Source organism: Telopea speciosissima, chromosome 10 (genome assembly GCF_018873765.1).
Source record: "Telopea speciosissima isolate NSW1024214 ecotype Mountain lineage chromosome 10, Tspe_v1, whole genome shotgun sequence".
Lineage (NCBI taxonomy): Eukaryota > Viridiplantae > Streptophyta > Magnoliopsida > Proteales > Proteaceae > Telopea > Telopea speciosissima.
In genome coordinates this window covers 21,939,105-21,953,059 of record NC_057925.1, presented here as the reverse complement: position 1 = coordinate 21,953,059, position 13,955 = coordinate 21,939,105, and the positions used below count along the sequence as shown (strand labels likewise).

The 13,955-nt window shown below is 40.4% G+C and overlaps 1 protein-coding gene across 3 annotated transcripts in view; it reads left to right on the top strand.

Annotated features, from left to right (window-relative positions):
• The first annotated feature begins 204 nt into the window (after positions 1 to 204).
• Positions 205 to 13,955, top strand: part of LOC122643921 (hexokinase-3-like) — a 63,757-nt gene continuing 50,006 nt past the window's right edge. Inside the window, exons 1-4 of one of the 3 annotated variants that reach the window (XM_043837497.1) lie at positions 205 to 210; positions 2,641 to 2,914; positions 4,015 to 4,165; positions 4,297 to 4,479. In XM_043837497.1, the coding sequence (XP_043693432.1) occupies positions 2,643 to 2,914; positions 4,015 to 4,165; positions 4,297 to 4,479 (606 nt within the window). In that variant the 5' untranslated portion in view covers positions 205 to 210; positions 2,641 to 2,642. Of the gene's footprint in view, positions 211 to 2,400; positions 2,915 to 4,014; positions 4,166 to 4,296; positions 4,480 to 13,955 lie in introns of those variants that run through there. The other 2 variants (XR_006330197.1, XM_043837496.1) reach the window with 2 other exon arrangements.

Genomic DNA, 13,955 nt, shown 5'->3' with positions numbered 1-13,955 from the left:
ATGGTCCGTGATCCTCAATAGTGATTCCAATTCCTCTACTACTTCCTTGTTGCTTCGTCTCTCTCTCTCTCTCTCTAAAGTTCCTAGTTTTTAGTTTTCTCTGTAATCTACTAATCTTCTCTATATTCGCTTCTCAAAAAAACGGATTTCCGATATGTAGGGCCTCCAGGGTTTCCAAAATATCAATCATTTCATGGAAGTTGCAGAAAGGTGTTGCAGGCGAAGAAGAAGAAGAAGAAAAAAAGATGGGAAGGGTAAAAGGGTCTATAGATATGGAACAAACTTAGGCAATGGTAGGGGTATCGTCGTCCGGGATTTCACGGCTCAGAGGTTGAAGATGAAGTTTGGAAGTGGAAGATAGGGCAAGTCATTCTCCCTTTCCCTTATTATTTTGGCTTTTTATCAAAAACGTAAATGGGTCATCACACAATGGCCAAGGGTTAGTTTGGGTATTATAAAAAATCTAATTACGCCACATAAGCACATAACAGACAGATGCTAACGGTAGGGGAAGAATTAGTAAATTTTTGAAAACTATAGGGGAATCGAATGTAAGGTGGAAAAAGCAAGGGGAAGAACGTGTAATTAGGACAAGGTACAGGGGGAGGGAATTATATCACTTATTATCTTCATATATAACATATTATATAACAAAATGTGGGTGACATTTAAAGTTTATAATATATATATTATATCAATATATTTTTTATAATATAACTTAAAGGTTGGGGTAGGCCAGACCAGACCAGGGTTAGTCTGAGGCTTCAACCCTGGCTTGACCGGACCCTGACTCAGGGCCAGAAATTTCCAACCCTGACCTGTCCTTAGGGCCAAAATTTTCAGCCTAAGCCTTGTTCAGGCTCAGGGTGGGGCAAGGCGGGTTCAGGCTGACAGGGCCAAACTTGCACCCCTAATTCTAATCCTACATTCCAGAACCCAATTAAAACAAATTTATTCGATTTGATATGGCTTATTTGATCCGGTTCAATTGCAGTTATCGAATACGATTCCAATTGGACACCCTGAGATGTTAACCCGACCCAGCCGGGTTCTGCATGTGTTTTCTAAAGAATGTTCGAGATTTCTAATAGAAGAGTCAACCACGTTAACAACCTATGCAAACTCCACCACCCAGTGGTAAGAACTAAGGAGCTCGTCCACTTGTAGATTCGACGGTCCAGATCGATCACCACGTGTCTAAGATTCCCATGACCGAGAAATTGAAATTCTCGTTGCCAGCTGGATGGTGGTTTCGGATCCCCTATTTTAAACCCTTTTTCCTGTCACGAGGGCATTTACGACACATGATCAGAAATAAATATCTCATTTTTATTTTCGGATTTTTAATTATAAGAAAAAAAAATTATTATGAGATCTCTGGGGAAAAGGGAAAAAGTTAGATCGTACGGTTGATTTTTCTGCTTAGCTGGAATTAGCGGAGTACAGCTGGCAAGTACGACGGCGTATACGCCGCTACCGTCGCCGTTCGCCTGTCGAGAACAGTAGCCGCGCTGTCTCGAATATAATAGCTATTCATCAACACATGTAAAGTAAAGAAAAATTCCTCTCCGTTCATTCTTTTGACTTCTATTGTCCTTATCTTTTCCTTTAATACCATATAGATACTCAGTTGCTTTCGCTTTTAATTAGTTGACCAAATACTCAAGTTTTAAACTCCCTTTTAGACAAACAACCTTTGTGGTCCCTTAATAAATAGCCAAATTATTATACTACCCTTATCAAACATTTAAAACATCCAAACAAGACTTTGGGAATCTTTCCATTTTTTTCATAAATTAATAGTAATTTATGTTTATGTTAAATATTAATTTATAGGAAAAGAGAATGCTAACCAGTCAACTAGCACACCCCACCCTTGCACCCTAATCAGGGGCATGCGGAATGTCTGCCGTAACCCCTTGAACTCTATAAATGATCAAGGGTGCGGCGATCATTTTGCATACCCCTGTGTCAAGACTTAAGATGCAGAAGTGCAACATGACCAAGTAATGTTCTTTCTCCCTAATTTTTATGTATAACGTTCTCTTTAATTAGTTTACTCTGTCAAGTTAAAAGTTCTAATGATGTTTGAGTGTAAATGGCATTATTGTAATTTAATTAGTTAATTAAATTGGGATAAGGGCCATAAGGCTGAGTTTGGTGTTGAAAATGTCTACCGTCACAAGGTCGCCAACATATATATATATATATGTACAGTGCTTAAACCGACACAAGTCAATTCTCACCGTTTTAACAATCGATAGAGACGGAATAGAATAGTAACAAATCAAGAATTTCGAAATTCAAGCAAGGGCAAATCAGTCATTGTGTATTTAAAATATGTTAACGGCAGTTCCCTTTCCAACACTACATAAAGGCCACCGAAGAACTCTTCCTCTTCATCTTTCGCTCTCCCTTCGCTCTCTGATTTTCTCGGCAAAGGGACAATTCTTTCCGGCATTCAGTCGAATATTTGGTCTTCACCGGACTTCCGTTTAAGGCTTACCGAGTTTATCGCCTGAAAACACAGTCGTGTGGATCCTGAAGTGAAGAAGACGAGGGAGAGGATGGAGTGTTGTATTGTCTGCTCTTCCCGATGACTTGAGTGGGGGAGAGTGTGTGTAAGAGCGGTAGAGAGAGACATGGGGAAGGTAGGTTTTTGTTTGGCAGTGAGTTGTGCGGTGGCGTCGTGTGCGATCGCGGCTATACTGGTTAGCCAAAGAGTGAAGAGTAGGCGGAAGTGGAATCGTGTGGTGGGCATATTGAGGGAACTGGAGGAAGGATGTTCAACGCCGATAGCGAGGTTGAGGCAGATAGTTGATGCCATGGCTGTTGAGATGCATGCGGGATTGGCTTCTGAAGGTGGGAGTAAACTCAAGATGCTTCTCCCATTCGTCGACAAACTCCCAGATGGGTAATAATATGGTTTAGATGTACTAAGTTTTTTTTTTTTTTTTTTCTCTCTTGCCTGGATTTCTGATTTGTGGGTTTCGTTCTGAACATGGAGACGATTTAACGAATGGTTTCTTTAACTTATTTTCATTGTTCTTCTCCGGTCCGTCTAATACTTTATCAAATATTTAGTTTTGGGTATCCGTTTCCTTCTTTTTTTTTTTTTCTGGGGTTTAGTTAGGTGTTGGTTCCTTAATGCTTTATGTTGTTTCTGTATTAAGCCTTCACATTCGTTGGGCCTCCCCTTCTCCCCACGAGATGTTGATACTAGCCTTATATATTTGGTAGTAATTATCGATTTTTAAGAAATTATTTAGTTTATAAATAATTTATTGATATTTCTCCTGTTGTTTTGAGTTTACATTGGAATGGTTTGTTCTTTCTTGTTCTTATTATCTTCCCCCTCTCTGAACGGTAGACTTTTTATTTTTTTGGGAGGTTTATTTTTGCATTTTTTGCTGTTGTGGTGTGTAGCTGTCGTTGGTGTTAGTCCGACTATTGTCCGTTTAATGTGAACCTCTTTCAGGATGTTGCTTCACTGCCTTTGTTGTAATTATTGGGTTTGAAGTACAGTTTCTTTTTCCCCCCCCTTTCCTCTATTACTTTTATGCATTTTACTGTTGCATTTGCTTACGGTGCTATTCTTTCTGAAACTGGAGTCTCTTGTTCTTGTTTTTCCTTTTTTCTTTAAATGGGATATGAATTTACTTTTTTTTTTCCACTCTTTTTTTATGCATTGTTCTTTATTTGTTCACTGTACGGGAACAATGTACCTCTTGCAGATTCCCAGACCTTCACCCGACTGCAAATCTGTGTTCTGTGTATTCCACTGTTTACTTCGGTTGACTTGAAGCAAATGAGCGAAGAACGATTTGTCACTTGTGTAGACTTTTAGGATCTTTTCATAAACTTTCTCATTGTTGTACTGCATTTCCTTTATTAGCTGTATATCTCCTTTGCTTTGATTGCTGTTTTCTACCTAGCTCATACTTTCCCTGTTTGTGTTTATATGTTTGCATTGGTTGATCAGTGCTCAAATGGATTTTACAATTTTTTCTTCAGGAATGAAGAAGGAACTTATTATGCACTCGATCTTGGTGGAACCAATTTTAGAGTCTTGATGGTTCAGCTAGGGGGTAAAGAGTTAAAGATAATGGGACACGAGATTGAACGTCAACCCATTCCTCAACATTTGCTGACTAGTACAAGTGAGGTAGTGGAGCTCCTTCATTTGTCAAATTTTACATTTTGTCACCCTGCCTTTGAAACCTAAATATGTTTTGATAGTTAGTGACATCCTTTGTTCAGGAGCAATGGGGAAATTGATATGTTTCTTGCATGTAGGATCTCTTTGATTTTATTGCATCGACGATAAAAGAGTTTGTTGAAAGCGAAGAAGACGATTATGGGGTTCAGCTTGACAGAAGGAGAGATCTTGGCTTTACATTCTCGTATCCTGTGAAACAGCTATCTGTTTCTTCAGGTCTACTTATTAAGTGGACAAAAGGATTTTCTATTGAAGACATGGTAAGTGGATGATGTTGCAACCAGCAAATTAATGTTTGTACATGCTCCAGAATTGTAGCAAATTATATAATTTTTTTTCTACTGATTCTGACACTGGATAGTACAATGTTTGGCATTCAATATTGTGGTCCTAAATTTCATCTTTATTTTCAATTCATTCTCATTCCACCTTCTTCTTTTTCCCCCTTCACAAATTCTTTTCATCGAGGAAATTTGTGCTTCATAAGTAGAATCCTATGGCTCGTGATGGGTGAGTTTACGTGAATATATCATGTTGTTTGACTATCGTCATGAGATTTTCCTTTTTGTCCCTCCATAATGAATTTTATTTCATGCTTGGTTATTTTAAAGGAACCAAGAAAAAAGAAAACAAAAGAAGAGGAAAAATGAATATTCAAATTTGTGTGATTAATGAACCTCTTTGCTGAGTATGATAGCTGGTTTCATGCTCAATTGATCACTAGAAGGGTGAATTATGTCCTGTAAGCTACCAAAAGCATACCTTTGAGGAGATACGTCATTTCAAATTCTCATAACTTACAAACAAAGATTACAATTGAGTTTTTTCTTTTTTTAAATATATATGATATAGGATTAAATTGGATCTGATGGTGCATTTAACTTTCTATCTTTCAAATATTTAGTTTGGTATGGTCAGTGTCGCTCGTTGGAGGTGTGATATCGAGTGCCCTGCGTGCTGCCTTACAACTTTTGTCTTTTCAAATATTTAGAGTTGTTGTGTTGGCATTGGGTTATGGGATATTAGGGGAAGAGCCAAGAGTTTGAAACTCTTGAAGAGTCTTGCAAATTGATTGGATTTCATAGACATTGGCAGCTTCATGTGAATCTTATCTTATTATGTCTTTTGGAATAAAGTTCTTCTTCCAAAACCTCCCTACTTTGGTGTCTACACTGGACAGTAACCACAAATTTGTGATTGGAACCCAATCAAGCATTCTTATTCATTGTACTGTGATGACACCAATTATGAATATCTGGATGGATTAGAGTTGCCCAAGGAAAATAAAAAAATTCAATGGACAAGAAGAAGTAGTAGTAGCATATTAAATATGGATTTAAGAGTTTATGTCTAATGGGGTGAGATAAAGACACTCTAATTGACCAATATTGGAAACCAAACAATGTTGCACAGTGATCTCAGTTATGAGTGTATTGGGAAAAAGAGACTATTACTAAGTAGAGAGAAAAAAAAATTCTAACTTTTGCTTTTGGGTTTCTCAAGTTGGTGTCTATGTTTATGCATGCTCTAGGTTGATTGAGCTGCTTACTTGTCATACCAACTGTACATTCTATACAAGATTTTGACTGCCTATTGGTGTGAATGGTCCTATGCTACATCCCTACTTTTTATAATATTCAAGCATGACTGAATTAAGCACTGATATTTTGTTTTTTTGTTTTTAATTTATCAGCAACAAAGTTTTAATAGTGGTATGGAAATATAGAACCGAGGTCTGGGATTGGGTTATATACGTATTGGGCCTTTGATCCCATGGGTTTTCTATGTAATAGACCACTTTTATGGGCCTAAAAAATGGATAATTAGGTTGCATACGGGATTAGTTGTTTAGTTCCATACTCGGTTTTAATTTGGTGTTTTTGTTCATAATTGAACCGGTTCAACCAATGGTTCAATTTAAGTGATTTTAGTAGTTTTCTTTTAAGTGTTTAGTGGGGCTGGATAAGATTCTGTTTGAGTCTATTTCAGTTTCCTAGTCAGTTTAAATTACTTAAGAGGTTAAGGGGTTAGGCCTTTCCTTTTTAGTGTAGGAGTCTATTTTTGAGTCTTTTATATAAGGTTGTAATTGAGGCAGGCATGGAAGACGAATTTTGGATTAATGAAAAGCTTTTGCTGCTCTTCTCTTCTTCTCCATTGAAGATGCTTGTCTTGTGTTTGATCAAGGCTAGTGGGATCGGTGTTTGATCTGATTGACACCTTGCGGTGGGAAGCCTAGGTGGTTCGTTGGGGAGATTGGTGTTTGATCCAATCAACACCTTGCGGTGTGAAGGCCGGGTGGTTCCTTTGAAGATCTCCTTCAAGTCCTAATTCAAGATTCAGTTTGTATTCAAGTTCTCATCTTCAAACAAGTTGCTGCCAAGATTTCTCTGCAACAACAGTGAGTTAGAAGTATTCCCCATCCCCATTATTCTTCTAATCCTCTCACATCCCAACCCTAACAGTTCCCCTTTTTATTTTCACTTTTCCAACATCTAAAACCTGTCCAGACCTAACCAGCCATCTACGAAACCCTAAAATTGGAATACTTAACCCCTTCCCATTAGGGAACTCGATCTCCTTTGCTGCCCATTCCAACCATTAAAACCCTAGCATATCCCATCTCAAATAATTCCCCAAAAACCCTAAAACCTCCATATACGTAACCAACCATCGGAAAAGCCCAAACTTGGACCGAATCTCCCTCTCACCCTTGCAGAAACTTGATCCAAACCCCTTCCCTAAATTCCTATCCTAAACCCTAGATGCCACCATTTTTCTCTTTTCAAAAACCCGAAACCCTAATCCTAACCCTAACCTTGCTGCCGAATCTAATTAAAAGGCCTAGACTTGTTAAAACTTAACGTAACCTTCACTGATAGACTCCCGTACATCAACTTGACCTAACCCTACCATCAAACCCTAACCCTAATTTCACAAATTTCACATATTTTGACCTAACCGAACTACATGTTCGGTTCAGATCTTGGTTATTGGCTTCTCGTTGGTCTCCTACCAATCTAGAACTACATTAAAAGGAAAAAAAATTAGAGAGAGAAACATGAAAGGAAAGGTGTTGTAATATGGGTTTTAGTCCCACATGGCTCAGTTATATTCTTGTCATATGATTTCAATATTTTAAATAAAGGCTGGTCTGTGATCACTTTGATCAAGCCAGTATTTACGGAATTCCACATGGCATCAGAGCCAACAATATTCCGGGGATATGAGATTAAATTTTTTTTCCTTTTTTTTCTTTTTTCTCTCTCTCTCTCTCTCTTCTCCTTCGTGTTTCTGCCCTAAGGCCAGCCACCATCGCCAGTCCTTCGCCACCACTGGCAGCCTTCCGCCAGCCCTCCGCCACCACCAGCCCTCCGTCGGCCCTTCCTTTTTCCTGCCAGGCCCTCCTACCCCTTCCGCCACTACCGTCAGCCCTCCCAGGGCCACCCCCTTATTCCGCCTCCATCGCCAGCCCCCCCACCTCTTCCCTTCCTTTCTTTTTCGAGAGAGGGTCTCCCTCACCTTGCTGTTATGTTTTTTTTTCCACCCTTGGTGGTGAGTTGACTCCCGCCAAGGGTCCTTTTTTCTCCCTCCATATGATTTAATTATTTTTGGTGGCCTTGTTTTTTGAGTTCTGCGATTTTTTTCCCAGCCACCATGCCTGACGCTTCGGAGATCACCTCTGCTTCCTTTGGATCTAATGGTTCGTCGCAACGTGATTTTATTCCGTTTCCTATGAGCACCATCAAGTTGAATGGAAGCAATTATCTTATGTGGTCTCGTTCCTGTTTTTTGCGATTGGTTCCCGTGGCTTGTTTGGCTACATCACGGGCGCCATGGTCAAGCCTACAGAGACTGGTTTTGTATAGGATCGCTGGATGAATTTTAATTTCTTGGTTATGTTATATCTGGTTAATTCCATGGACCAAGACATTGCTGGACGGTACCTTTTTCTTGACTTGACTGCGAAAATATGGAAGACAACCAAAGATACTTATTCTCAGGTTGGGAATGCTGCCCAATGCTATGAACTCCGTCAAAAAATTCATTCTATTAAACATATGGAGTTAACACTTTCTCAATATTATAATACCATGTGTACGATGTGGCAACAGTTGGATTTTCTGGGCACCTTCACTGCCACCACTGATGTTGATGCCACGTCCTACTACAAGTGGGAAGATGGTTTACGTGTCTTTGATTTCTTGGCAGGGGTGAACATTGAGTTTGATCATATCCGGTCAAATATTTTGAATTGGGAACCTCTCCCCACTCTTGAACAGACCTATGTGATCCTTTCGGCTGAGGACAGTCGATGAACAGCCATGGTTCACCCAGTTACTCAGGAGAGATCGGCTCTTATTTCTGGGTCACAGTCTGCCCGTGGGGGGTCTTCCTGTTCTGCTAGCACTGATCAGTCATCTGGTGATTGTCCTCCCATTAAATGCAATTACTGTGGGAAGGAATGGCATACGAAGGACCGCTATTGGAAACTTCATGGTCGCCCTACAGACACTCGAGGCCATGGTAGTAGGGGTGGTTCCAATCGGTCCAATAATACCCGTGCTCATCAAGCAACTACTGAGGATCAACCTGATCATTCTCTGTCACAGGTTATGGAGGATTTGCAAAATTTGCAGGATATGGTGACTCGTTTAGACTCATCTTCTTCGACATCTGTATCTCCTTCCATGGCTGCCTCGGCTCTATCTCTGCCTACTAATCCCAATACACCTTCTTCCACAGGTATTTCATTTGGTGGGAATTGCACCTCGGTCATGCCCGATTCTTGGGTAATTAACTCAGGGGCAACCGACCATATGACCGGTTCTTCCTCTTTTTAATCCACTTATTTTCCTTTATTTGGTCATGGTAAGGTTCGAGTTGCTGATGGGTCTCTTTCTCCTATCTCGGGAAAGGGATCCGTGCGGTGTTCTTTATCTCTCTTACCCTTTCATTTGTGTTACATGTTCCGAAGTTTACTTCTAATTTGCTTTCCATTAGTAGCATAACTAAGGATTTAAACTGCAAAGTAACATTTTCCAACCCATTGTTTATTTCAGGACTTGGAAACGGACAGTACGATTGCATGTGGTAAGGTGGTTGGTGGTCTGTACGTGCTTGACGGTTCTCGGGCAGCTTTGACATCTCAGCCTCCATCTTCTGATTTTGATTCTGCACTCTTTGAATTAAATAATTGGCATCGTCTTTTGGGCCATCTACTGTTTAGTGTTTTGTTCGTTTTATTTCCTAGTTTGGTAAAGAGATGTAATAAACATAATTTTTCTTGTGATGCTTGCACTTTGGCAAAGCAAACTCGAAGCATTTTTCCAATTTCTGACAATAGGAGCTTGCATCCTTTTGGTTTGATACATTCTGATGTATGGGGGTCCTGCCCGTTGTGTGTCTAGCTCTGGATTTCAGTGGTTTGTCACTTTCATTGATTGTTTTAGTCGGACGACTTGGGTATATTTGATGCATAGTAAGAGTGACTTCTTTACCTGTTTCACTTTATTTCATAAGATGGTCGAGACACAGTTCGATGCCAAGATCAAGATTCTCAGGTCCGATAATGGAAAGGAGTACATGGACGGTGCCTTTTGGTCTTATTTGGACAGCCATGGGATCATTCACCAAACCTCTTGCGTTGACACTCCTGCTCAAAATGGGGTGGCTGAACGCAAGAACCGCCATCTTCTGGAGGTTGCTTGTTCTCTCATGTTCACTATGGTTGTTCCTCCTCACTTTTGGGGTGATGCTGTTCTTACAGCTATATATCTTATCAATCGACTTCCCTCTCGTGTTTTGGATGGTCGCTGCCCTTTGGATGTGCTCTGTGGGAAATCAACCTGTGTTGTGTCTCCCAAAGTCTTTGGCTGTGTCGTGTTTGCCAGGAATCTTCATGTACAAGGAAAATTTGATCCCAAGGGACTGCGATGCTACCCAGAAAAGATATAAATGCTATCATCCTCCTACTTGGAAAGTGTTTTTCCACTATGGATGTAGTGTTCCGGGAGTCTAAAGATTACTTTAAACAGCCGGAACCTCTGCAAGGGGAGATTATAAGTGGGGAAGAGGTCCCGCTGATTGCTCCTCTAGACATTGAAATACCTACTATAGAGGATACCTCTGTTGAATTCGAATAAGGGGTTACTAGTCAAGAACAATAAGTGAGACAGCTACATCAAGAAAAAATTGTGTACACTCGGGGAACTGATTTTCCTCTGGACGGCCCTCTATACAAAGAGTCCACCACCACTGATCCTACTCGATCGGCATCTGCTCCTGCTTCAAGTCTTGCTCCTAGTAAGATTTCTGGTAAGCCCCCTATTGATCCCAGTCTTGATTTACCCATTGCTGTTCGGAAATCAAAGAGAAGTTATACATTGCACCCTATTTCCAACTTTGTGTCATATAACTCACTAACTCCTACTTTCCATGCCTTCATAGCTTCTTTATCCTCTGTTTCCGTCCCTAACAACTGGCAGGAGGCTATAGAAGAACAGAAATGGAAGGATGCGATGAATGAAGAGATGCATGCCCTTGAGAAAAATCAGACCTGGGATTTGGTGAGTCCTCCACCTGGAAAAAGACCTGTTGGTTGCAAATGGGTTTTTGTAGTGAAGCACAAGGCTGATGGCTCAGTGGAGAGATACAAGGCGAGGCTTGTTGCCAAAGGGTTTACTCAAACCCAAGGTATTGACTACCAAGAGACCTTTGCTCCTGTAGAAAAGATGAATATTGTACGGGTTATTATCTCTTGTGCTGTGAATCGAGGATGGGAACTCCAGCAACTTGATGTGAAGAATACCTTCTTGCATGGAGATCTGGAAGAAGATGTCTACATGGAGATACCTCCTGCTTTACTTCTTAAAAAACTCAGGGAAATGTATGTAAACTGAAGAAGGCCCTATACGGTCTGAAACAGTAACCTAGGGCTTGGTTTGGCCGGTTCCATAAAGCTATGATTGCTTATGGGTACAAGCAGAGCAATGCTGATCATACGTTGTTTGCAAAGAAGGTAGGACAGCAAGTGACAATGCTGATCGTCTATGTTGATGATATAGTGATCACAGGCAGTGATGCATAGGAAATACTGAAGTTGAAAGCTTATTTAGGTGCCGAGTTTGAAGTCAAGGAATTGGGTAGATTAAGGTATTTCTTAGGGATTGAGGTTGCCTATTCAGCTAAGGGCATATCTCTCTCTCAAAGGAAATGTACCTTAGATTTGTTACAAGAGACAGGGATGCTTGGGTGTAAACTAGCAGATACCCCCTTGAGCCCAACACACATTTGAAGAGTAAGGACGGTGACCCGGTGGACAAGGGCAGTTATCAGAGGTTAGTTGGCTGATTGATCTACCTCTCACATACTCGGCCGGTTATCACATTTGCTATAAGCCTTGTCAGTCAATACATGCATGATCCTCACTCTTCTCACTTGGAAGCAGCGTATAGAATTCTCCATTACCTTAAGTCATCTCCTAGAAAAGGAATCTTATTCTCTCCTCATAGCTACTTCCGGATAGAAGCATACACTGATGCAGATTGGGCTGGCAGTTCTGATGATAGGAAATCCACATCCGGGTATTGCACATTTGTTGGAGGAAACCTAACTACTTAGCAAAAAGCAAGCTATTGTAGCTCGATCTAGTGCTGAAGCTGAGTTCTGAGCTATGGCCTAGGGTATCTGTGAACTTCTTTGGCTCAAGGGACTGCTTCAAGATTTGGGGATGGTTACTGATTTTCCTATGCGACTCTATTGTGATAGCAAGTCCACAATCTGCATTGCACACAATCCGGTTCAACATGATCGTACCAAACATGTTGAGATTGACCGGCATTTTATCAAAGAAAAGTTGGAACAAGGGCTAATCTGTATCTCATTTATTCAGTCTAGTGATCAGCTGGCTGATATCCTTACTAAAGGAATCAGTCCTAGGTTATTTTTGTCCTTAAATTAGCAAGTTGGGCATGTTTGATATGCATGCAACAACTTAAGGGGGAGTGTTGTAATATGGGTTTTAGTCCCACATTGCTTAGTTATATTCTTGTCATATGATTTCAATAGTATAAATAAAGGTTGGGTTGTGATCACTTTGATCAAGCCAGTATTCACGGAATTCCACAAAAGGTAATACCAATTTCAGCCTAGTTCACAACACCAGGCACAATATTTTCTAGCACCTCCCTTTCTCTGGCACCTGATAGAAAAAGATAACACCTAGTCCCTCACTTTTCAAAAGCCACAACTCCCTCCTACCTAAACCAAGTAGAGACCCTACTTCTTCATCCTTCTTCCCTACCACTCCTCATATTAGACGTGCCCTGGAATTTTCTTGCCCTTGCAACTATAGTAAGAGGATACCCTGCCTTCATAGAGTCTTCATCCAACCATGTTAGATCCTGCTTAGATGCATTGAGAGCGAGGATGGTAGATTTGGACCTGCTTATAACAACTGTAGTAGTAGTATCCCCTCTTAATTGTAGTTTGATCCTGCTTTTATAATGTCTCAAAGAATTTGGAGCATATTTATTCAACCATGTTAGATGCATTAAGAGCGAGGATGGTAGATTTGAACCATGTTACATGCATTAAGAGCAAGGATTGTAGAGTACTAATACGGGATGCGGACATTATGGAGAGATAGGGTGAGTTACAATCTACTAAATGGAGCTACCTTGACTAATGGGGTGGATTCGGAAGTGGAGAGGAATAGTCTTGAAGCCAACACACGTCATGGACAACTACAACGAGTTGGCGAGGCCGAAGTTAAAGAGGCCCTACGAAAGATGAAGGTAGGCAAAATACCAGGACCTGATGAGATCCCAATTGAAGTGTGGAAGAGTTTAGGAGGACGGGGTTTATCTTGGCTAACCAAGCTGTTTAACAAGATTCTGAGTACAAGGAAAATTCTAGATGATTGGAGGAAAAGCACTGTAGTCCCGATCTATAATTGAAGTGTGGAAGAGTTTAGGAGGACGGGGTTTATCTTGGCTAACCAAGCTGTTTAACAAGATTCTGAGTACAAGGAAAATTCTAGATGATTGGAGAAAAAGCACTGTAGTCCCGATCCATAAGAATAAAGGTGATATCCAGAATTGCAATAACTATAGAGGCATTAAACTAATGAGTCATACCATGAAACTTTGGGGGAAAATCACTAAAGCCCACCTAAGAAGAGAAACTGAATCAGAGAATCGATTTGGTTTTATGCCAGGGAGATCCACGATAGAAGCTATTTACCTGCTAAGGAGGCTTATGGAAATATTTAAAGCTTACAAAAGGAATCTCTATATGGTCTTTATTGACCTAGAAAAGGCCTATGATAGAGTTCCTAGAGAGCTCATTTGGCATGTCCTAGGGAAGAGAAGGAGCTCAAGTAGCTATGTGGATATAATTAAGGACATGTATGAGGGTGTGGTGACAAGTGTCAAAAATGCAGAGGGACAAAGTGGTGAATTCCCAATTACAATTGGGTTACACCAAGGATCAGCTTTAAGCCCCTATTTTTTTGCACTCATCATGGATAATTTAACCAGACATATTCAAGATGAGGTCCCTTGGTGTATGCTGTTTGCTGATGATATTGTTTTGATAGATGAGATAATGGAAGGGATTAATGCGAAGTTGGAGTTATGGAGATCAAACTTGAAGGCAAGAGGTTTTAAGTTAAGTAGGACAAAGACAGAGTATATGATGTGTAACTTCAGTCAAACCAGGAGAGGTGATGAAGTGG